The sequence below is a fragment of the Cercospora beticola genome, chromosome 4 (genome assembly GCF_033473495.1).
Source record: "Cercospora beticola chromosome 4, complete sequence".
Lineage (NCBI taxonomy): Eukaryota > Fungi > Ascomycota > Dothideomycetes > Mycosphaerellales > Mycosphaerellaceae > Cercospora > Cercospora beticola.
The window spans coordinates 2,943,833-2,967,978 of NC_088938.1; the positions used below are offsets into that span (position 1 = coordinate 2,943,833).

The following is a 24,146-nucleotide window of genomic DNA, read 5'->3' on the forward strand; positions in this document are numbered from 1 at the left end:
GCGATGTAATTCTACGCCTTGCACTGGAATGGTCGCGTCTGGCGTGAGTTAGACATTTCTTGGCGCCCCTCAAGCAGACCAATGTGATTGGCTCATTGTTGGAGCGCAACTTTTCGTCGGACTTTCTTTGACATTCTCACTGATTGGCTGAGAGACACGCTAAACCTCTTTGGTCAAGGCATTCTCAAGTTCACATGTCGAAGACTAGCCTACCAGATCTGGAAGGTCTTGCGAAGGATGACGGTGACCAATGATCACCAATCGTTTCAGCAACCAATTGTTGTGCAGGTACTGTAGTGCATCCTCTGGAGTCTAATAATGGGTTTCCAGTGGTAGAGCAAGATGGCTGCTTTGACAAGGTTCTAACTAGCTCCAGCTTTTCGCTGATGGAGGCCAACACTTCGGCAGCGCTTCCGTCGCATCGAGTGCCGACTCAAAACACACCCCACACAACGTGCCCATGGAGAGCTCTCTTTCTTTAGTCACTGCATGCTTTGCTGCCGCTGGAAATCGTTGAGGTATGGCAGGTTCTTTAGAAAGTGATTTCGGAGGGCGAGAGACATGTTGCGAACCCGCCAGTACCTCGATCGTCAGTCCTGCCTGTCTCTCGCGAGTCCCGAGCACGCACACTCTGCGCTGACTTCACATGACCAAACCTCGACATATGCCGCAGTGGAGCTGTTCTGTGAAGAGCGTTTCGTCCAGATTTCACTATCAATCTTGCGCTTTGCGCATTGCACTACTTCGGATAACACACCAAGAACAGCTCGAGGCTATAACCCGCACCTATGCTGTACATCTTGCCTGATACACAGAGCTGAACGCTTTATTACATCCAATAGCAAGAGGCGTCGTCAAGTTCGGGTTGTTATAGTACTAATACAATTGGCAAGTTGGTGCAGTGCAAGGCATCGCGTCCACAAGTTGGGCAGATTCGCGGTTTTGGAGGTGCACCTCGATACGATTGTGCTTTCGATGTCATACTATATATGCACTTGTCGCTGAGCTGAAGCCAGTGTCAGCAAGCTTGAGGTTGCACCTCTCGCACGTCTCACGTGCTGCTGCGTACATGGGTCTTTCAGCTCCGGAACGTGTTGGCATCTGTTGCTCTGTTGAACACCTAGTGCATCGCATTGTCATCTGGTGTTGGCGTCACAGCGTCGCACTTCCACCACAGGCTTTCTAAGCCACACATCTACTGCAACATGGGCTCGCCAGCACCGCGTCCAGACGCCCTGTTTCCCCACGAGCAAGTGCTAACTTCGCCGACTCGATATTACCTGTGCTCCCAGCAGATGCAAGCAATTTACGACGATGGCATCTGGGTGCCTTCCTCCTCCGACATTGCTCTGGTGCCTGCTGTCACTGAAACGTCACCGGATAGGTGGAGATTCGGACTACAATCATTTCCAGCCCGTCGCGCGGAGGGGAGACTTGGGACGACCGTTACTGGGAACCACAACACTTACATATGTCACAAAGGAGAGCGCTCCACCAAAGCTGTGGAGGGCAGCTCACGCCGGCCACAATCTGAGTGGCTTACGCGCTCGTGGTTCGATTTTTGGAGGAGATCCAGTCGTACCCACAGATTTAGGCTGGGCGATACCTACGACCACCGCCAACTTCCAGATCCGTGTCGAGAATCACTTCGTGTGGGGCCACCCAGACCCTAGCCCTTTTCTATCTTTGACGTCGAACAAGGCCTTTGCGCAACGACTTTGCCAGCAATGGCAACGTGAACAGAAAGAAGGTGTGACGTTGTGGGAGATAAATGGTAAAGCACTGGCGGATGACCCTGCAGTAAAGATATGGGAACGGAATAGCATCATAGCGGCATTCGGGCTCACCCTGGACCCTCGAGAGCACGAATATATTGTTCTGGCACAAATTCCCCCTCAGTATTGCGAACGCATTAGATACGAATGAATGTGACACTCGATTCATCTTGTGCCTGCAATGTAGATACCTTCGATTTATCGCGCCTGCTGCTCCTAGTTGTGCGGAAACCCTGCCTTACAGCTGACACTTGTTTTGTGGCCGCAGTTCTGTGAATTTGCATGACACTACCACGAGTAACACCATAACAGTATAACAGTAGTAGTCCAAGGCCATAACCCGGTCCCATATTATACGCCTTGCCCACTGCAGCACCAGAGCTGAACGCTTCATTACACCCAATGCCAAGAGGCGTCGTCAAATTCGTGTAGTCGCTAACGCAGCCAGCAAATGGGGTGGTTGCAGGCTGACAATAGATCCAGCAGCCATTTGACTCTTGGATTGTGTTTTCAACGCAGCAGCCTGAAGGGTCTTGTCAGGTCATGTTCCACGATTCCGCTGGGGCTTTGTTGAGAACTGCTGATACGTACTAGACAGATTCGAAAGAGGGATTTCGATTTGTGAATTGAAGCCGCACAATGGCATCGTGACCTCATCCAGCCATGCTGGACGAATCCCGTCTGCTGGATCTGCAGATGTCGAACTCGGGCATGATGCCACTCTTCGTATCAGCTTGCGATGTTCATATTGAGGCCCACCAGCCCCGTACATCTATTCGTGGCTGACATGTCCGGTCTAGTGGGCAAGTCTGAGATATCGTTGCTCCGTGATCATGCGAGGCGTGGTGTTGAAGTTCAAATGTTGAGCGTACTCATGATTTTGTTTTGCTGGTGCAGTCACGAGGGCGAAGGCTTCTTGGCTGATGTCTTTCGTTCATGGTTCCAAGTGCCCAGACAGAGATGCCACTGTTCGCGCAAGCCTAAAGAGGACAAGCGAGGCTGTGTATGTGCGGCAAAATAAAGTCAAACTTACTATGCAGGATCAACTTGCATGAGCTAGCTTGATTCGGAATCAGCAGCGACTGATCGATTTTGCGTGTGGTATCTTTTGGAACCGAACGGCGCGTATAGCATGCGCAAAGCCAGTAGATTTGAACGCCAAATGCGGCAAGGGAGAATCTGCCGCGCGTTAGCCCTCTCGATACAAGATGTCACCATTTGCCTGCGGCCGTCCAGAAGTCGAAAGAGACAAAGATCAGTCTAAGGTCCCGCCAGCCTCCTCGGCACCATCGTCGAGATCGCATCGCACCAAGCCCCGAAAGGCTCACAGCAATCTCTCCGGCACGAAGGTCAGGCCCGGCATGGCTAAAGCCTTTCGCGGCGATAGCAATCGTTCGAATACTACATGCTACAATTTTGTTGAACGCCTCTTTCCCATATCCAGTCCCGGTGGTCTCGTCCTGAAGTGTCCTGTATGTCCGATACGCATTCTACAAGTACAAACTCTGTGCGGCGACGATGTCGCGTCTGACCTTGCCTAAGGCGCCCTCGAATTTCTTCTCCAGTTCCTCGGAGCCCATGACCTTGGAGGCCTGGGCCATTTGGCGAAGGAGTTCTTCGAGGCGGCGGAAAAGTCGGATGAGGGAGCCCTCGTAGACATCGGTCATTTTGCTAGGTATTGTTAGCGGGAAACAGCATGGGCTCAGGTAGGACTCACCAAATATCGGCGAAAGATGCGCCGTTGCACCAGGAGAGCACAACCTCCATTAACTGGTGCTTGAAGCTCTGAAGGTACTCCTCTTCGTTCACTAGTACCTTGCATTCCATCGAGACCTTGGCGATCTGGCGTGCTTGTGCCTGGATTTCTCTGTAAGCCTTGGCCAGCTCCTCCTTGAGTGCTGGGGCCTCATCACTCTTCTCCTCGAAGATGAATGCTGAAAGTGTGGCTGCGCATTGCTCTGGCGTGAGCTCGTTGAAGAAACGATTGAAAAGCAGCTCGGAAAGCACCAACTCATCGCCAGTGGAGATCTCGCAAGCGACACGGGCCTTCAGCTGAACGACATCGGCATCGTTGGTGAAGCCCAGACGACGAAGCACGCGCTTGCGGTTCTTCAACTCGTCGAGCTGAAGAACAGCCATCGCATCCGACATCTTCTTTCGCGCCTCTTTGATCTCATTCGTAATAGCGATCTTGGACGCGTACTGGTCGTAGAGTTCGTCCAGTCTCTCGCTCTTGTGAAGCGGATGCGAGAGCAGCTTGTGCTCGAGCACCTCGATCTTGCGCAGTAGCTTTTTGAAGCCATCATCGTTGATGCCCATATTCTCGATCGGGTCGAGAATCGCGACGCCATCTGGAAAGCGGCGAGCCACTTCCTCGAGGGCCTTTCGTACGGTGTTTCGTTGTTCGGTTGTTCTAAGATCATTGGGCAGAAACACGCGAAGATGACCCACGCTGTCGATGATGCCGTTCATAACTGGTACGACTTCCATCTTGCCCTTCTCGCCAGGTGCGCAAGGCCGGACTCCAGGTGGCAAATCGTCCTTGAGCTGGCTTGAAGGGACTGAGGTACTGTCTGCAGCAACGTTGAGAAGCACGTCGACGATCACAGACTGCCCAGCTTGAACGTCGTCTTCGTTCTGACCTCGGCCTGGCTTGACGCGGACGAAATTAACGACCGCGCCCCAGCCAAAGTCGTAGTTCTTGTATTTCACCTTAACCAGGCGACCGGATTGCAAGAACTTGCACAGATATTGCGGATGGGTAATAACCTGCTTCATTTCAGCAGAATAAGTGTCCAGATTCTGCCTGAGATCGTAGTATTCCTTCACCTGTGGCTCGTCCTCGATGATCACATCTGCACGCTTCTGCTCAAGCTCAATGAGTTGCTTCTCAAGGCCGGAGACAGATGCTGCATTCTGGAATTGGAAGAAGCAGCGCTCCAACATGAATTCCGGACTGATTCCTTCGACACGCATCAGATTGAGAATCATGTTGTAACCAAGATGGAATGCCGAGTTGAGCTTATCTTGTTCGCCCTTGACGATCTCTTTGGCGACTGGTGGGTCCATCTTTTCGTCGATCATCATGATCACAATACCACGCTCATCAAGACCACGACGACCAGCACGGCCAGACATTTGAATGAACTCCGAAGGTGTCACCCATCGCTGCGTAATCCCGTCAAACTTGCGCACAGACGTGAACACGACTGTCTTGGCAGGCATGTTGAGACCAATGGAGAAGGTTTCTGTCGCAAACAGGACCTTGATCAGGCCTTCCTGGAACAGAATCTCGATGGTCTCCTTGAGGATGGGCAGCAGACCTGAGTGGTGAATACCAATACCACGACGGAGAAGTGGCAGAATGTGCTGAATCTGCGGAAGCTGCTTGTCTTCCTCTGACAACATCTCGATGGCCGAGTCAAAGACTTTCGACACCATCGCCTTTTCAGATTCGTCGTTGAACGCCAGTTGAGACATTTGCAGAGCATAGTTCTCGCACTCGCGCTTCGAGAAGGAAAAGACGATGACGGGATTGTAGTTCTTCATCATGATCATCTTGACGATCTTGTAGATGTCAGTCGGACCATCTTTGCGGCCTCCCTTATTCGTCTTCTTGTCTTTGCCCTTGCCTTTGCGCTTCGCCATTGGATCGGACCCATCGTCGCCGGCTTTCTCTGCGATGGCGGCCATAGCCTTGTTGAAGTTCTCCTCCTTGAACACAGCCTTCTCATCGACAATCAGATGAATGCCGTCGGCACCAGCTGGGAAGAAGTAGTGTTGAAGAGGCGTAGGTCGGAAGTCGGTGTACACCACGTGGCATGGTTGATTATGCGTCTTGGTGATCCACTCGGCGAACTGCATGGCGTTGGGGATAGTGGCGGACAGGAAGACGTAGCGAACCTTGTCGGGAAGCAGGATGATTGTCTCTTCCCACACAACACCTCGTGTCTTGTCTCTCATGTAGTGTACCTCGTCAAAGACCACCCACGCGACCTCGCGCATGATCTCGCTGCCGCGGTACAGCATAGATCGCAAAATCTCAGTCGTCATGACCAAGCAGGTCGCTGTAGGGTTGATGGTGACATCTCCGGTCATCAACCCACAATCGCCGAACTCCGCCTGGAATTCACGGTACTTCTGGTTGCTGAGCGCCTTGATGGGACTCGTGTAGATGACACGCTGGTTGTTCTTCAGGCATTGCGCGATCGCATATTCTGCCACCACAGTCTTTCCTGCTGAAGTGTGTGCCGAGACCAATACACTCTCGTTTCGCTCGATGGATGCAATCGAGACCTCCTGGAAAGGATCGAGGGCGAAGGGCCAAACGCGCGCCGGATTCTCTGGCCGCTTGTGTTGTGAAATGGGCACATATTCGCAGTCCGGCGGCAGGGACACTTGATGGCGCACTTGATGCTTGATCGTCACGGCACTGCCCTCTTGTTGTGCCTGTAACCCTGCCGCCGCCGCGACCTCGCGCTGCTGTTCTGTCTCGAACTCATCTGTCACGACCGGCTCTGGTTCGTCCTCCAATCGTGGTCGCTTCTGCCCGCGGGCATCGGTGTCGTCTCCTTGCGGCGTGTCGCCATTGGCGTCTCCAGCGAAGTCTCTCGCGTCGGTCTTCGAACCGACTGCTGCTGGAGACACACTCGAAGCGTCGGTCATGTTCGTGTCGCCGCCATTCTGCTTGACATCACCATTCAGTGACCTCTTCTTGCCGGCCTTTTTGGTGTTGGCCGCCTGAGGCTTGTCCTCGAACACGTCGAACAAGTCGTCGTCCATCGTCGCGCAGCCTGGTGTCGGTGTGGCAGGGCCGTTGGCTGTGCCAGGTAATGATGTCGTGCTGCAGGTCACTTCATCTTGGATCGGAAAAAGTCCTGAAGCGCACCGCCAAGACCAGCAACGGCACATCCCGAACAGACCACCGCGCGAACCTTCGTGCTTGGCTCAGCCTCCGCCATCCCCATCCTCCTCTTCCTCCGATCTTCACTTGCATGCTATAAACAGATGTATTGTGAGGCGGAAGCACGTGAGAGGAGGCGCTGTTGATCATGGCCTTTTGGACGCCTCTCAGCCCAGCATCGGCGCCCTTCACGGCCTCGTGAACCACCACTGCGTCGCCATGCGAACCAACACATGGAGCGTCGGCGCAGCAGTCAGTGCATATGAAGGAGCCGTAGGAGTCTTATCAGTAGGTTGTTGGGTTTCCTGGTTCTTTTCTTCACCCCTCCAGCATCCTCGTGTAACAGTCGCAGCAATCCTCGTTTCTGCACGCTTATCGCTGTACAGCTGCGAACATGGAGTATGGAGTTGTGGTCGGCATTGCTACTGGCTCTGTAGCCGTAGCTTCACTTATCGTTCTGGCAATTGTCTATCTCGTTCGCAAGCGACGCCGACGGAACATCGACAAGAGTCTGGGCACTCAGATGTTCTTTCTCCCACCAACAATCAAGGTTGTCAGCGATGAAGACCTTGAAAAACAACGAGACCCTCCCGTGCAAGAAGTGCCTTCGCATCGTCCGCAGATGGGTCACTCCCCGACATTGAAATCGATCAAGCCTGCAACACGCACTCGCTCCTCATCTACGGAAAGCCAAGTCATATCGCCACTTTCCCCAAGCACGACGGTCGCGAATACTGCCAGCCTCTCCAGAACATCAACGATCACCAACAACAACGGAGGCTGCAATGGCAATCAAAACAATGCACAATACCAGGCATACACTCCACCCACATCTTCGGTGCCCCAAATCCCAGAAGTTCCACCCCTGCCTTCAAGTCTTGTTCCCGGAAGCAGCACCACTCCCCCGCTGAATGGCTGGTTGCCGCCATCTCCCACCACCCTGGACGTCCCATCCCGGAAAGTCTCCCCGCTGTCTCTTTCTAGTGGGAGCAGTTCCCGACGCTTGTCACCTGTGCAATACCCACCTCCCGCTCGACAAGTATCTCCACTACCCTGCACTCCCGAAGTTCGACAAATCTCGCCATTACCAGGGCTCCCACGCCCTACCATTTCACGAAGATCAACAACAGATCCTACCATCTCCAATTCGCTCTATAGCATTGCGGAAACTGCGGCGGCTCCTGCGCCTAGGACTCGGTACTACAGCGCAGAAAACAAAACGAGGCAATCACTCATACACATTCCGGAGACACAAAATGCACTGCCTGAATTACCAGGCTGCGAGCCGGTTCCCGTGAAGAAGCACAATTCCTGGCATTCGCTTCGTCCGTGAGCGCGGCCATTCTTGGCGTATTGCACACCGCCAAGCACGAATACGACCAAACTGCAGTGGATTGTCGGACGTCCGTTGCTCAAGCCAGTGTCACCATGCCCTCGTGGAGTGGACAGAACACGAGGTCTTGCACACTCCAAATCAGACAATTCCATAGTGTTCCACGTGAGCACTCCGTTCGGCCTGAACACTTCTCCAGAGGGTGGCTTGCATCTGGGCGCGTCAGCAGCCACAACGCCATGTTTGGAGTCAAGACAGGAGATGAGGCTGCAATGTCCGGAACCGTGATTCAATGTGCGGGAAACCGGACAAGCAGTGTAGGACAAGTCTGGAATGGTGGGGCTCACATCGACGCCGCCATGATGTGTCCGAAAGGCCGGGCGCTACCAAGACACGCCAACTCAGTAGTTCGGCCTGTTCTTGATAACATGACTTGTAGCAGTAATGAGACACTACATGTATGACCATTGCCTGTCCACGGATTGCCGCAGTGCGGACGTTTGCTTTCGATAGTCAGCTGAACCCGAAAATAGCAGTTGTTACATACTACTCATACAACCTATCAACTTCAGTATCTCCCAACAGGCAGCTGCGGAGGCGACGGGCCATCAAGCAGAACATTAATAAATGCTTCCGCCTCCTGCGCCGTGCCCGCAGCATTCATCCTCTTCAACGCATTCCTCTGCGCCTCCAACACCTCCGGCTGCTCAATAACATCCTTCATCACCTCCCCTTCCTTCATCCAATAATCATCCACCCTCCTCCTCAACCCCGCATCCCTCACAACCCCATTCCTAATAACCCCCACCCCCCTCGCCTTAAACAGCGTCCCCTCCAAAACCTTCACCTGATCCCTCAACCTCTCCCCCGCCGACCCCACACCATCCCACGCCCTCCCCGTAGCCTGCGCCCAAACACACCACCCCAACCCAGCATCAACCGCCGCAACCCCAATCCCCCTCCAAACCCTCATCTTCCAAAACAAAAAATCCACATCATTAAACCTCACACTCCTCAAATTCCTCGCATCATCATAATTCACCACAAAATACACTTCCAACACCGCAACAACCAATCCCAAAATCACAGCAATAGTTCTCCATTTCGCTCCCTCCGTTCCACACCACGTCCCACTCGTCGCGATCCCCAACGCGAAAAGATGCGCCAGATGCGGTCCTAATAGTCCCGGCAGCGCATAAAGAAAGAAATTCCTCCCCATATCAATCTCCCCAACTTGACCCAATGTATTCTCAATCAAAACATTCGGTCCATATCTCACATACAATAACCTCGCCTCCAATCCTCCGGCATCGAAAACTTCGCGGAGCTTTTGATCAGTTTCCGTAACAGGTCGTAAAGCTCCCAATCGAGTTAACAGAACTCCGCCAGAAGTGTGGAGACGACTTTGTGTAAGGCGGAAAATGTTCTCTGGAGCGAAGATGGGGAGAGTAGAGAGGAAAGCTACGAGGCCAGATAAGAAGAGGATTCCGAGTGCGATTGAAGCGCTGGAGGATAAGGGCTTGATTGAAGAGGCATTGGAGGGCCGGTTCTTGATGCTGCGGTAGAAGGCTATTGCTTTGGGGAGGATGAGGGGTCCGAGGAAGAGGACGAGGGATTGGATTCTGGAGGACGTGAATCAGTACTTGCGCGCGCCTTTAGTTTCGGGAGTTGGATCATTGACTTACGTCCCCCAAGAAACCATCTTTGCGATTTTGCTCTCGTCAAGCTCTTGTTGCTGTTTTGTTCATGCGCGAAGATGCGAACGAAGGTAGGAACGTGGTCTGTACGACGACGGCGAAAGTGAACAGAACACTTGGCGCTCGGTTTCGGACGGGACAGCCGAAAACGCCAGACCAAGTGTCCGATGCAAGCAGATGCGCCCAAGATCAACAAGCGTGATCGACACTGCAAGCAGAACGCGGTGGATCAACATTGCATTTTGCTAGCATGTGAAAGAGAAGATCAATTGAACCTCACTTCACTGATTGTGAGAAGACAAAAGGAATCGCAGAATTGCAGAGGGTAGAGTTGTTTCATTTCCGTCCATCAAGCATCTAGCTATCCGTCCAGACTGAGAGCGAGGTTTGAAAAGCTACGCAGCAAAGCGAGCCCCAAAAGAGTCCTCTATCATATATATCACACACACACAAGTCGCAGCACACGACGCACACCATTTCCGACATGTATATCGTAACACCAGACATTCCAGAAAGCCATGTCTTCATTCTTAGTTACCACCCATCTTCCGCGATGGGCTCCCAGCAGGCCTGAAACCGTGCAAATCGTTACCAGGCATACTATTCCTCCTAATCATGACACCACGTTCACCCATTTCCACATCATCGACAATATCGAGTTCCATCTGGTCTCCGCAAGTGCGGCCGACAGTCTCCATTGGTGGTCTCACATCAGGCATCTCAATCTGCGGCGCATCCTCCTCGGATATCGAGTGATCGTCATCCTCGTGATCGCTAACCATGCCAGGGTTGCTGTCCGCCGTGTTCGGGCTCAGAGTGGCGGAAGTAAGGTCCTGCGGCGACGACAATTGGCTGTGCAAGTGGAAGTCGCGAGCTGGCGCCGGCGCAATCGGTGCAGGACGTGGACGCTGTGTGTTGCTGCCGAAGCCTTTGCGACCTTGCTGTTGCCCGAAATAGCCATGGTTGCCCATCGGCATGCGTGCACCGGGACCGAAGGGCGTGGCCGGCGAATTCGGGTCGGAGATTGTGTCTGGAGACAACAACTCAACATCGGCGTTGAGATCCACCTTTTCCTTTGCGTCTGCAACTGCTTGATCAAGATCAACCTTCATGTTATGCTTCTGGAATAGGGACGATAGCATGGGGGTTTGACCAGATGCCTTGAATGATGCCGATTTGTGAGATGATGGGACCGGAGTTTTGAGATTCGGCACAGCCTTCGCATTTGCCGCTCCATTTGGACGGGACGAGGGAGAGTGCGAGATGTACGGATGTACAAGACCATTTGCGATGGGCTGAACCTTGGCAGGAGTTGAAGCTGACGATGCCGACACCCTGCTAACACTTGGCTTCGGAGCGTGGGTCTTCAAAGTCTCAGGTGGCACATTCGCCTTCTCTTCCGCATCCAGTAATTGCCCACAGTCGATTGCAGCTTGATCGTGCGACTTGTAGTCAACCTTGTGTGCTATACGGCAGTGATTGAGGAATCCTTGAATGCTGCTGAAATTACCACGGTGGCAGTTCTTGCAAATGAGCTTGACCAGTTGGCCGTCAGTCGAGCGAGTAAGCACAAGCGGCTGCGACTTGTCCTTGACTGGCGCGGCAGGGTAGTTGGGCAGACTGTGGAGAGATTCCGAAGATCTGGTCGAGGTGCCAAGAGTCTTACTAGCGGACTTTCGAGGAGCATGGAAGCTGCTAGTGCTGTTGCGAACGGGCCGACCAGAGGCTTGGACACGTGTTTCAGCCAGAGCAAGTGCCTCAGGTGAGACCGAGTCAAACTGAGGATCACGCAGCAGCCACTGCGCATAGTGCTTCGAGTAAGGGCCATCTGTGACACCGTACGGCGCAGGATGCGAAGGAACAGAGTGTCCGGGAAGAGTGGCGATAGCTGGGCCTTTACCCTCCGAGACCGCCAGTGAAGGCTTCTCAGTGCCAGGATAAGGTCGCAGCTCGCATCGCCTCAGTTGCTCGAGCGCAATCTGGCACTTGGCCAGTTCTTGCTCGATCAAGCGCAGCTCGTTATGCTTCATGAGGATCTGCATATTGAGTTCGGTCTCGATGATCACCTGGGCCTTTGAGAGCTGGGCAGCTTTGTCGACCGGTGCTTCCATAATGATAGGCGTGGTCTCCTTAATCGATAGCGGTGTCGTGGAAGTAGCTGGAGTTGGCAGGGTTGCGGGTGGTTGCGTAGCGGCTGGGTGGCTGAGCTGCTTGTTTTCGGGTGCGGAAGTCGCGAGTTCGGCGTCAGTCGCAGGAGCAGCCACTGGTTTTGGCAGGAGTGGAGTAGAAGCGAATCGAGTCGAAGAGTTGAGTGGATTCTGTGCAGGAGCCTGAAGTGAAGTGGTGGTCGGCGAGAATTGTCGTACAAAGTCCATTTGTTGCTTCTTCGAGATGGGCATCGTTTGTCCGGCAGAGACCGCGTCGGGGCCATCTGAGCGCTTTCTCTTCAAGTCTTGCAGCACCGGTATTTCTACCATGGGCCGCATCTTGTCGAGGCTCGCCTTCTCAGACAGCTTGAGTTGGTGCTCGCTGCACCAGGGCAAACGGAAGATGCTCTGCATGTTGTTGGCGCGCAAGGCTCCAGCGACGTCGCACTGAAAGCCAAGAAGCTGCTGCCTCCAAAGAGCTCTTGTCAATTATGTTTGCGACGGAAAGTCGGCCTTATCGGCGTCGCATGAGTGTGTCGCAAGTGATTGTGCGAGACCGTCGAGGTCTGAGGAGGGTCCAGTCGAGGGTCGATGACTTATTTCAGTCACGGGTGGGCGTTGACCGGTGGTGGCGGCAGTCCAACGTCGCGTTCCAAGCTCTGGCGAGGTCGGGCGTGAGGTCGGGGCGGAGATCAGGCCGGGGCGATGAAGCTCGGAGGTCGTCAGAGCGCGGCCACGAGGTGGTAAAGTATTAGAAGTAGTCGCTATTAACACAAGACAATTCTATGAATCGCAAAAGTAGAAAGGAGGAAGTCTAGAAGGAGATTCGCGCCGACAAACGGTGTTGCGACAAAGTCGAAGGTGTTGGACGTTTGTCCAGAGGTGGTGAGAAACGACGCAAGTCGTGGGAGGAAGCACACAAGGCGACAGTCGACACGACAGAAGCTCGACGCTAGTCTGCTCTCAGCCTAGATGCCGTTGCTTTGAGATCATAGACTCCAGCATGGACGCGAGGGAGCACACGCCGCCGGCCAGTAGGAGGCGATTCCACTGCCGGGGTGGCTGCGCTAGGCCGCGAAGCTGGATTTCTTCGGGCGGAGCGGCGATGGGCCTAAGCTGCCTCGGACGGTCGATAACCACCTATTTCCCCCTGACCACCGTCGCCGAATGTTCTGTCGTGCTTCCAAGCCGATCGCCAAGCGGCGCTCGTAAGCAAGGCCCGCGTCGTTGCAGCGACAAACGACGCAGCAGTGCGGAAAGAGTCGTGTTTGTTTGCGCGATGGACCGGGGTCGAGATGTTGTGACTCGTCGCTCTCGTTGTAATGGACAACCTGCGCCGTGTCGTCGCAAGCTGGGGTGTCTGCCTTCACGTCAGCCAGCGCGCTCTTCCGGCTTCTCGCCTATCGCCTTTAGCTCGGTCTGAGCACAACATTGAGTTATCGACTGGCGCGGAAGCCATAGGAAGCCATCAACATCGAACTGGCAAATTTCCGCGATTTCATTCACATGCGACAGCTTTCCTGTTTGTTATTGCGCCCGTCACGTGCTCGCTCCAGGCCATAAGTGCACCACTATTCCGGAATACCGGATCCAGCACGCGGTGGTGGTTGACGCGACTCTGAGCAAGTAACTCTCCTCCGCGGCTGGGCAGGAGTCCTTTCTTTGGCTCTGCACTCCGACTCGCGCGCCAGGCTTCCAATCTCCAGAGCTCCCAGCAGTGAGAGTTTCAAACTCTCCCCAACGCCGCGTAGCTCGCAACACCCCGACGTGCTGTTGCTAGGCAGGCAGGCTGGAAGAAAAACTCTGAAGCAACATGGCGTTTGAAGAGCCGTCGTTGCAGGGCAAGTATGCCATGGAGAAGTTTGGGGTAGCATCAGGAACACAAATTTCGAGCCGCACTTCGGCCGTGGTTGGAAAGCTGGTCATGATGACCACACGCCAGGATGACACTACCGCTGCCGCACTGCCCGTTGTAGTTGCGATCACAGCTACCTCTCCCAAAGCAGCAGGCAAGCTGGTGAGTATTGTCGAAATCGCCAAGCGCGATCTGGTGGCCAGAAAGGTACCTGTGTACCAATATTCTGCTCTGAGCTCCAGGTTGGATGACATTCCGAGACATGGGAATAATGGCGACGATAAGACCAAGAGAGGTGAGAAGGGCTCCAGTGCAACCGCTGGTGGTGGCGGCGAGCAAGACGACGAGTCTTCGGACGACGCGTTTGAGGTGATGGGCCAGGCTCAGGGAAGTGAAACCAAGAAAAGGAACGTACCGGTGCTCACAGTGTACCTCTCCACAGTCTCGGTGAAAGAGCTCAAAGTCGCGTTTGGGTAAGTTGTGACTTTTCGAGTTGCTGCGTTACAGGTTGTTGACGAAATTGTAGAGAGCAGCAGACGTGAAGATCGAGAAGGTGAGGTCGAGAAATCGCAACTGCCTGTCAAGCTACACAAATGGCAATCACGACTCCGAGGAAAGCACGCAACGATCCGCTTTGGACCCCAACCTCTTCACGCAATCGTGTCGCGACATACAACGACCGAACAGTAAACTGGCTCAAGGTGCGCTGAACTCTGGCGACGGTGATGGACATGTCTTTGAACTTCCCGAATCCATGCGCTCCTGCTTCTGGCGGTCAATCTCCTGTCGTTGGCCGTGTCGATACGTTGCTAGTCAAAGGCAAGGCAAGTTCTTCACATACGAGCGGTAGGCTTACACGCGCATCCTTGTTCGCGCAAAAAACAACACCAAGACAGCATGCGCAGCAACCGAAATGCTTCCCAAATTCAGCTGCTGTGGTTTTGACAGGGCGGGTGCAGCACCTACTATGGCAACTGGGTTAAGTAAGTCCGCATTACAAGTACCTGAACAATCATTGGCACGGGAAGCGTTCTACATCTTCAACATCACCACCATAGCCGAGAGAGCGTCAGCGTCAGACCCCATCTGGAGCAGATGGTTCCAAGGGCACAAAGGAGGAAAACCACTCAAGAACTCTGCCGTCATGTCGGTCCATAGCTTTCATACCCAAACTATTCAACAAATCTCTAGATCCCAACTCGTCATATATTTCGCTCCCACCCAAGAAACGGTCCCATTCGCCATCCAAATGCACTTTTCCGTTCACACACCAACCCCCGGCACTAGGCTGCTAAGGTGTCAGGTAGCTCACTAATCAATTTCCCCAGTAAGCAAAACCACAACTTCACTTCACCAAAACCCCCCACTCATGCTCCTCCTTCCCATACATAATATTCACCAACCAACTCTTAATCGCCTTAGCATAAGCGCCCGTCTCGCCCTCACTCATCGGAACCTCCAAATCCTTATTCCTGAAATGGATCAACCCAATCGGCGCAACAAAGAACGCAGTCCCCGCGGCAAAAGCCTCGATTAATCTCCCCTCCTTCGCGGCTTCCAGGATATCATCCATTGTGAATCTCTGTTCGAAGACTTCGACTTCTTCAAGGTCTCCGATCGATTTGCTGAGGCGGGATTTTGCGAGTTCGAGGATAGAAGCACGAGTGACACCTTCGAGAATAATACGTTCTTCCAGCGGTGCAGTGACGAGTTGAAGTTTACCCGATTCGCGGTTTCTCCAGACGAGGAAGAAATTTGAGGCACCGGCTTCGGTGACGTAGCATTCTTTGCCAAAGAGCCAGAGGACTTGGTCGAATCCGCGGCTGCGGGCTTCGCCTTGGGCGACGAGGGAAGGACCATAGTTTGCGCCGAGTTTGGCGTATCCGAAACCACCAGGCCATGCACGAATGGTATCTTCGTTGCTAGCGAGGAGTTTGAGACCGGGCTTCGCTTGTGTGCCGTTTGCAGAGCCGTTGAGGGCAGGTGGAAAACTCTTGCTCATATCTGGGAAGCAGGCGATTATGACATAGAGAAGAGCTTCGCGAGGACGTTGCACACCCAGAGCGGCGTCTGTTGCGATGAGGGTGGGGCGGATGTAGAGGAAGTGTCCTGCACGTTCTTTAGGGAGCCATTTGTCTCCATCTGTGGCACAGAGTGCGATGATCATTTTCTCCAACTCTTTTGGGTCGAAGTCTGGGAGGGCGATGCGGCGGGCACTCTTGAGCATTCGTTGGCAGTTTCGTGAGACGCGGAAGAGGCGAAGGCGGCCGTCGAAGCCACGGTAGAGTTTGAGGCCTTCGAAGCATTCGGTTGCGTAGTGGAGGACGCTGGCGGTGGGCATGATGGCCAGGGGGCCGTATGGCTTCAGCTCAGGTGCGTCCCAGCCGTTTTCGATGGTCCATCGTGCTGAGACCATGTGGTCGGTGCATGTCTTTTGGGCTTTGGTCTCTGCTGAGTCGGGTTCGGGGACGGTTCGTGGGGTTGATGTGTAGGTGTAGGTCATGAGGGACGTGTCGAGGGGTTGCTGCTGTTCGGAGCCATTGGCGGCGGCGCTGCCATTGAGAGCATGCTTGATGCCGGCCTGGGTGAGGGCAGAGGCAGATGTCGAGGTGGGCGTCGATGTGCCCGACTGATCTGGAGTGAGAGCGACTGGAGCCATGGTGGTGGTGTCTTGCTGAGTCGTGCTGGGTGAGTAATGCTTTTGAGTAGACTGTAGGCCGCCCGGTGGTGAAGTCTAGGCTTCCTTGAAAAGGCAAATGGTTCGCTGGAAAGTGCCACTGAGCAGTGTTGGAAAGGCGGCAGTGCACAATAAGAGGGCGGGCAGACAGCGAGGGGCGCTTGACGTATAGACAGACAAAGGCGAGCTGGCAGCGGGCGGTTCACGGTCTTACCTATAAACCCCCCGCAAGGGGAGTCATAACACGCATTTCTCGTCTTGCTTTTCGAAGCGACTCTGATGTTATTTGCGCCCTACCGCCTGATTCCGCGCCTGTTTGCGGTTTGGCTGCAGCGATATCACAGCGCTCGCGCCGTGGTCCACGCCGACGCAGACATAATCGTCGTATGCAGTGCGCGGCATAAAATTGTGCGAGGCGCTGCTGATAACCCGTCCATTCGGCTTTGCGAGTGCTGAGTGGCATTGGAAAATTTTGGTCATGGTTGGCCGTGGATTCGGCGTCCGTGCCAATCATGTGGCCTTCTGGCAGGCGGGACAAGCGCAGAGCGGTGGTTTAAGCCGAGCGGATGCAAAGGCGCGAGGCCGAGTTGCCGTGGAGTGCTGCTTAAGCCGAGCAGTGCTTACAGCATATACCACACGCAGCGGATGAGGTGCAGGTGAAGTGCGGAGCGATGATGCACAGAGCTCGATGCGCTCGTCACACGTGTGCAAAATGCGCAAATCCGTACCTGCAGCTGACCTGGTTGTGCCACGAAACGCTGTCCGCCGCCAGCTGTGGTACACGCTGCTAGGTACGGCGGTACATGTACATGCTGGGCAATGAGGCAACCTGTGCATTTTCTCTCGTAATCTCCACTGGACACTGAGCGCGAAGAGAGGCCGCAATTGCAATCATCGAGATCGAAGTTAACGAAAAATATGTGCATTATGTTTAACCCTTTACTACAACAGTCCTCCTCTGCGTGCCCAGCCTCTACCCGCACTTCCGTGCATCGACCACATGCGGCTGCTATCGCAATAAGATCCCACGTCGTTGCCGACTCCCTCAGACGCCTGTGTGCAGATAGAAATGAAAAGGGGGTATCACATCCAGTATTACACAGCCATAGCCATTCCCAGCGAATCCACCTGGCCGAGTTCCCGTGTCATAGTCGTCGTTCCAATATATCCGTGGTCGTGTCCATTGCGCAAAATCTCAAACATCCCTGAGCAGTGCCGCTGACAGCCTTTCTTCCTGCTGCTCTGCGTTCTCCTCCACTTCATATTCCTCCTCCCCTTTCTCCATCATTAATACCAATTGACGCTCACAGCCCATGTCCTACATGAGACCGCCGAGCGTCAGTTTGCCCAGCCCCGCAATCTCGCTTTTCACGCCCGCTCTTGTCGTATCCTCAAACTCTCGCGCCACATTCGCCACCATGATTTTCCTGATCGCTTTGTCTGCTTTCGAGAAGGCGTCAATGAGTGTCGGATTACAATGCTCGGGCCCAGAAACGAGATCCATGAGTTTTCCGTACACATCCATAAGAGTATCGCACAGCGTCCCGAGCGTCGTGCTGAAATCTGGCTCGAATGGTACATGCGGTGTGAGGAGGAACTGAAATTCGTGCCCTGTAGGGTTGATAGTCGAGGACATGTCGGAAGGAGAGTGTGGGTTGGCATCTTTGTGCGCGATTCCAAGAAGATCTGGCTTCGTCTCGAGGGAGAGGTCAAGAGGGGCGATCGCGGTACTAGAACGACGGCCCTTGCTGCCTCGTATTCCACTCTTGAACATTCCGCCCATACGGCTGTTCTTAACCACGTTTCCACTCGCATCCCACCCGCATAAGGATTGATAGGTCTCAAATTCGGTGAGAAGAGCAGACAGCGCTCGCAAATACTCCAATGGTGTGTTAGAGTTCAGATCCAGTAACGCAGGCAGACTGTGGCCGAGCAAGAAGTAATTCGTCGCTCTCCGTCCTAGCTTGTACGCGTGCATCGAAGGCATACCATGCAGCGCTGATTGCGAGTAGTGAATCGTGCCAAAGTAGAATATGTCCCCCTCGTGAAGCTTTCTCATGTAGTCTATCGTCGCGATGCGCTTCGCTGACGTCTCATGTATTTGTGTGTAGATTGTACTGGGATTCAGAGGTCCTGCTGCTGCCATGCCCTGGGGGAGGCTCGGTACCGGCTGTAGAGGCGCGCCATTGCTATGCGAGGATGAAATGTCCCGCGTGAAGCTGGCCTGAGGCTGTAGACCAGGTCGGTTCTGATCGGAGTTCTTCCTGCCCAGAGGGGCATGGGCAGGCTGTGTAGAGACCAGCATGGAGGCGCGAGGGTCTGATCTAGGCGGTGAGAAAGGAGCGGCAGTTGAAGCGCTGTGGAGACGGTGGAGGTTCTCGGTTGACTTAAATTTGTGGGAGAGCCCTCTGGCGGTGAGGGAGATCTTCCGCTTGACGATGGGAGGCGCAGGCGGCGCGTGTGAGGGAGGAGACAAGGCCTTGTCCTCGCCTTCGAGTTGCTCAATCGTGGTATCCGGTGTCAATGGTGTAAAGGACTGGTGTGTTGTGATTATGCTCGGACTCCTCGCAGTGCTGTTGCCCAGGGACGAGCCACTGGTGCTGCCGTTGGTGCGGTGGGATCGCAGGCTCACGCTCCGTCGCACATTGGCGCCAAAGCCTTTGGCGCTGTCGGTGACGCTGGTGGTCAAGCTGAGAATGCTACTGTCGCGGCGGTGCGGGTGGTGGTGGGCGGTGCGCGGCGCTCGCTCGTGCTGGATGAGCTTGCCGCCTCTCCACTCCACTGGGCCGTCGTCGGCATCCACACTGAGATTCGTCACGCTCTTGTTGGCATGGCTGCTGCCGCCGTTGCTCTGCTGTCTCTTGAAGCGCGCAAAGACCGAGATGGTGGTGGAGGAGGAAGACGCGGCCGACGAGGAGCCCGCCAGCTGCGGCATGGCAGGAACAAGATTCCGCTCCGGTTCAGATTGCGAAACGGCGCTTCTCCACACCGCCGTTGCTCCTTGGCCCACAGCCGCTTCCCTGGGACTGTCGCTGTATGCGCGCTGAAACAACGTCTTCCGAATGGCCCAAACCAGCAACAACGGTTCCCCGATTGAGGGGAGCGACGGTGATAATTTATTCCAATATACTGCCGGACAGGCGAAATTATTGGGCCCCAATGCCGACTCTGCCCCTGGACCACGCACAGAGCCCTGCACTAGCTTCCTGCACGCCATGACTAGAGACGACATTTCCTCCTGACTGGTCGGACGAAGCTGTCAAACCTCTTCGACACGTGCCGATGGCGTCTGTCAGAACCGGGAATGCCTCACTACTGCTCATATATCGTGCAAAGTCCGTTCAGAGCGGTTCAAAATCAGCTTCTCATGTTGCGTTGCTCGAATGGACGAATACGAGGCTGAGATGGCCTCAATTCGATGTTACACAAAAGAGGGTAATCATGATCATACCATTAACATGATACCAGGAACGCAAACAATGCCAACATTCAGCCGGTCTTCGAGCAACAGCAAGAACTCCGAGCACCTGACCCATAGCACTCGATTACACCCAAGCTCCCTGTCCAATACACGTCAAAGCTCCGCGGCAAGATACAGTGCTTACACCGACCCACCAGCTCACAGATACCACGATCTCATCCGATCTCTCTTTTCCATTCGACCGACATTCGCACTCCGACTTCATGCCCCTCGCTCCATATTCACACCCACCCGCTAATGATGCTGAGAATCTGCAGGAAGTGGTGGTGCATACAGCGACCTCGTCAATCGCCACAGATCTGATCATTACGGTCCTGATTTCTTTTATCTTTCTTTATTTGGTTTCGTTTTCCCTTCTTGCCCGTCTTCATGCCAGCAGTACTCAAGTCTGCGGGACGTGGTGGTGCTGAGAGCGACCTCCTCGAGCGGCCACAGACTTGATATTTCTGGTCATGGGTTTGTCATTTTTGTTTGTGCTCTCGTCTTCACGCCAGTTTCGGGTCAAGAATACCGAACACCTGCGGGAAGTGGTGGTGCTTACAGCGACCTCCTCAAGCCCTACAGGTACTTTCTGGCGTACTTTTTGTCTCCAGGTCCATTTGCACGCCTTCCATACTGGAACTCTGCAGGTAGTGATGGTGCTTACAGCGACCTCCTCCAGTCCTACAGATGTGGCATTCTCTGGCGGGTCTTGGTCGTCTTTTCCTTTTTGGTTTTCTTCGCGGGCTCAGTTGCAAGCCAAGAATACTGACAGTCTGCAATTAGTGGTGGTGCTTAGAGCGACCTCCTCCAGTCCAGCAGACATTGTACTTGGCGTGTGGTTTTGTCTTTTGGTGGCCAGCAATCAGGATACCTCTCGCACCAGCGTCGGCCTCGGATACCATCCTTGTGCAGGGTGGCAAATCGTCGTTCACATAAGCGGCATCGATCGACTTCGATTCACATGAGCTTCGGGCGACATTCAGTCATCAACCAAGCCTCACGCTGGACCTCACTCTCGCCAATCCGACCTTGAATTCAATCAGCATACCGTCCATCACGCATGCTCTCGCCTCTCATCTTGGCAGCGCCTCTGATGCGGAGACCGATGTCATTCTCATTGGTCCGGCTTGGTGTGGCATTCCGACGTGGTGGACGGTCGGCACCCCTCGCGCCAGCCCGGCGTTGAGCATCTGCTGCCATCCGTTGACGCGCATAATCTTCGCGGTAGAGGTTGTGCTGGGTTGACGGCGTGGTGCTTAGGCTGCGCTGCGGGCGATAATGTTGATGAGCGCCCCGTCGGCCAGAGTCCGAGAAGTTGGTGTCTCTCATCCGAAGTGGTTGGCGGTTCGGTGCGGTTCTGGTGTGGCTCATGATAGCATTGTACTGGCGATCGACGAATTGGCGATCCCCGACGAATTGGCGATGGTCACGGGCGCGATTGTTCTGCCGTCGTGGAAGTTGAGACGGAGCGGCTGAGGCATCGGGCATGTCAATATTGCCATAGCGGTCTTCAGCTTGAGGTCGGCTTCGACCATGACGGGCTGGTGCTTGTCTAGTGGATGGTGTATCATCGATCATGTCGATATCGCCGTCCCTGTCTCCTGGCCAGTGAGCTGGCCTCCGGAAGTACTGCTCCTGACCTAATGATGGTGCATTCAATGACTCTTGGATCAACTGATGCCGGTGGCTGCTGTCGTTGTTGTCGCGTGGACCGATAGGCGCTGCAAAGAACAGACTCTTACGCACCTGGACATCCTGTTGCGGTGCCGTATGCTCTACACCACTCATTACCTCCTCCTCCTCCTCCTCCTCCACTTGCGCATCAGTGCCAGACATTACCATGTCTTCATCCTGGTCGCTGATAAGGCTGCCCACTCCACTGTCAGGTCCTTGGTATACTTGGTGCCTCGCACTTAGCCCAGTTGCTGCTGGAGGCAACATCTCATCGAATGCCTCAAAGGTCGAGACTACATCCATGGACCCTTCACGCTGCGGGACATCATGGCCGCCGCTGCTCTGAGATCTCGGTTCAGTTGGTGCATTGGCTGGCGTAGAATTGATTTCGCCCACGTCCATCAAATCCTCGTCATCTTCGGTGGCGTTCTGCTGAGCTTCGCCGTTAGCTGTTCTCTTGCTGCTCGCAGCGTCGAAAAGTTGGACATTTCGTGCGAACGCCATGGCCGACTCTGACACGAAGGTGCCTCTGCCAACAAGAGGGATCACAGGCTCGATCCCGGGGTGTATCTTCTCAGCTCCCTTAGCATCGACATGGATTCTAGCCTGGCGGCTGTGCAATAGACCGGACGATGCTCTCTTTGGATGTCGATTGTAGCAGACATGAGGCTGATCGTATGTCCGTTTGCCACAATCGACGCAGTCGCCCTTTTGGTTCGTGGCTCTCTTAGTCGAGGATGTGATCTTATTTTGCCCCATCCTCTGACGCCGATAGGGATCGTGATCATCTTCGACAGTGGCCATCTCCTCCTCCTCCTCCTGTGGGGCTCCTTCGTTGGAACTGACGACGTCTAATATTTCTTTCTCTCGTCGCTCCTCTTCTGAGGTGGCTTCCCGTTCTTCGATGTGGAAACCGGCAGCATCAGCCTCGATATGCTCTCCTTCCGAGGCGCCTTTGGCTTCTTCGTGGGGAACGATAGCGGAAGCATCTCCATGGCGATGTTCTGTTGAAATGGTTTTGACTTCTTCGACGTGGACGATACCTAGACCAGTCTCACCACGCTCTTCTTCCGAGCTGGTCTTAACTTCTCGGAGAGAAACGACATCGACTTCAGCCTCATCACGAACTTCTTCAGAAGTTGTTTTGCCTTCTTCGAAGAGAACGATAGCGGGTTCATCTTCGTCAAGCTCTTCTGGCGAGGTTTCTTTGCCTTCTTCAACGGGGACGACAGAGCCATCGATCTGATCAAGGTCCTCCCTCTGAAACTCCACGGGCATCTCATCAGCAAATTTGTGCTCCTCGGTGCACTGGAATGCATGTTTCGCGGTGAGCTGGCGCTTGCGTGGTTCTTCAAGCTCGTGCTCGACGAGTAAAGGCCGCTTGCGGACTTCTGGCAAGGCCTCAAAAGCCTCAGCTTCCACCACTCCATTGCCTTGGACTTGGACCTTAATCCATGCACGGGTGCCGTCGGTATACAAGACTCGCTGGAAGACCTGGCGAGATACTGCTGGAAAGGTCGCGGCCAACGCTGAGCCGACGATGATTTGCTTCTTCACTTTTTTGACCTTCGATGAAAATGACAACAGCGAATACTGGGCAACTTCTTCATTCATGCTTCCTACCTGAACGGCTTCGACGACCTCTGCTTGCTGTGCCTCGTTTGCGTGGATGCGATCAGTCTCCTGAGCGAAGACTTGCTCGTTTGGTGGATCTTGGGTGTCGTGAGTCTCCTGAGGCGCGGCACCGATCGAGCTCACTCTCTTGCTCTCTGCTGGAAGCTGTTGGCCGTGCTCGACATTTGCGGATGCATGGGCGACTTTGGCAGCGGCAGCCTTCGAATCCTCGCTGGCTCTCCTCGCTTCTGGAGAGAATACGAAATCCCACTGCCATTTCTTCTCCTGCTCGCGTCTCTGCTTGTTTTCTTGGAACATCGCCTCAGACTCGGCATTCTTGCGCGCTTGGTGTTGCGCTGTCCGCTCGAGCTTGTCTAGATACGAAGTGGACTCATGTAGGTGAGCCGACAACGAGTAGGTGCTGTTGTGCACACCACCCAAGGGGCGGAATTGCTGTCGTCTGGCCTGCCTCCGGGTGGACTGATATCGGGTTGAGCTTTGGAACGTGGAGGCGCTGTAGTTTGAGGTAGCTGAGGCATGATTCTGTGCGGTATTGGAGGTCTGGATGGCCGAACTGGAGCCGCGAGGAGCATATGGTCCGGCACTCGATCGCTTGCCAACTCTGGGCTGCATGAGAGTGGAACGAACATTGGCGACTCGTTCCAGAAGGATCCGGTCTGCTTGTTCGACGCGGTACGCACGGACTTCGCGCTCGGTCGGCTTGACGCTCGAGTTAGTGCGGTAGCTGGTCTGGCTTGAACGAGCCATTTCTTCGGTCTTCTTGATCAGGAGGTGATGGTGGTGGCAGACAGGCACAGCTGGGTGTAAGTCGATGTTGAAGATCGATAAGATCTTCTGGGCCCAGATGCGATGAATTTGTCGCTTCGAGTCGGCGACGTCGTGGGTTTCGACAGGAAGAAACACCGATGCGGACTTCCAGTGCTACGATCGATACTCTGGTGAGAAAGATTGTAGCGTTGTGCCTACAGTTGCTGACAATGTAGATGT

General features: G+C 54.3%; 8 protein-coding genes across 8 annotated transcripts; 2 read left to right on the forward strand and 6 right to left on the reverse strand.

Annotated features, from left to right (window-relative positions):
- Positions 1-3,265: 3,265 nt before the first annotated feature.
- Positions 3,266-6,557, reverse strand: MTR4 (ATP-dependent RNA helicase mtr4; the record flags this gene model as incomplete). Its single annotated transcript, XM_023597601.2, has 2 exons — positions 3,266-3,446; positions 3,493-6,557. The coding sequence occupies 2 exons, from the start codon at positions 6,555-6,557 to the stop codon at positions 3,266-3,268; spliced, it is 3,246 nt and encodes a 1,081-aa protein (XP_023451859.1).
- Positions 6,558-7,072: 515 nt separating this feature from the next.
- On the forward strand, positions 7,073-8,011 carry RHO25_006805 (uncharacterized protein; the record flags this gene model as incomplete). The annotated part of the gene is made up of 1 exon (XM_023597602.1): positions 7,073-8,011. The coding sequence occupies one exon, from the start codon at positions 7,073-7,075 to the stop codon at positions 8,009-8,011; it is 939 nt and encodes a 312-aa protein (XP_023452448.1).
- Positions 8,012-8,579: 568 nt separating this feature from the next.
- RHO25_006806 (uncharacterized protein) lies at positions 8,580-9,713 on the reverse strand (the record flags this gene model as incomplete). The annotated part of the gene is made up of 2 exons (XM_023597603.2): positions 8,580-9,633; positions 9,697-9,713. The coding sequence occupies 2 exons, from the start codon at positions 9,711-9,713 to the stop codon at positions 8,580-8,582; spliced, it is 1,071 nt and encodes a 356-aa protein (XP_023452447.1).
- A 525-nt stretch (positions 9,714-10,238) lies between these two features.
- Positions 10,239-12,269, reverse strand: RHO25_006807 (uncharacterized protein; the record flags this gene model as incomplete). The annotated part of the gene is made up of 1 exon (XM_023597604.2): positions 10,239-12,269. One exon carries the CDS (start codon positions 12,267-12,269, stop codon positions 10,239-10,241), a length of 2,031 nt encoding a protein of 676 aa, XP_023451690.1.
- A 1,399-nt stretch (positions 12,270-13,668) lies between these two features.
- Positions 13,669-14,252, forward strand: RHO25_006808 (uncharacterized protein; the record flags this gene model as incomplete). Its single annotated transcript, XM_023597605.2, has 2 exons — positions 13,669-14,183; positions 14,237-14,252. The coding sequence occupies 2 exons, from the start codon at positions 13,669-13,671 to the stop codon at positions 14,250-14,252; spliced, it is 531 nt and encodes a 176-aa protein (XP_023451691.1).
- Positions 14,253-15,055: 803 nt separating this feature from the next.
- RHO25_006809 (uncharacterized protein) lies at positions 15,056-16,369 on the reverse strand (the record flags this gene model as incomplete). Its single annotated transcript, XM_023597606.2, has 1 exon — positions 15,056-16,369. The coding sequence occupies one exon, from the start codon at positions 16,367-16,369 to the stop codon at positions 15,056-15,058; it is 1,314 nt and encodes a 437-aa protein (XP_023451688.1).
- A 1,336-nt stretch (positions 16,370-17,705) lies between these two features.
- On the reverse strand, positions 17,706-19,322 carry RHO25_006810 (uncharacterized protein; the record flags this gene model as incomplete). The annotated part of the gene is made up of 1 exon (XM_023597607.2): positions 17,706-19,322. The coding sequence occupies one exon, from the start codon at positions 19,320-19,322 to the stop codon at positions 17,706-17,708; it is 1,617 nt and encodes a 538-aa protein (XP_023453101.1).
- A 1,563-nt stretch (positions 19,323-20,885) lies between these two features.
- Positions 20,886-23,906, reverse strand: RHO25_006811 (uncharacterized protein; the record flags this gene model as incomplete). The annotated part of the gene is made up of 1 exon (XM_023597608.1): positions 20,886-23,906. One exon carries the CDS (start codon positions 23,904-23,906, stop codon positions 20,886-20,888), a length of 3,021 nt encoding a protein of 1,006 aa, XP_023451694.1.
- Between the last annotated feature and the right edge of the window lie 240 nt (positions 23,907-24,146).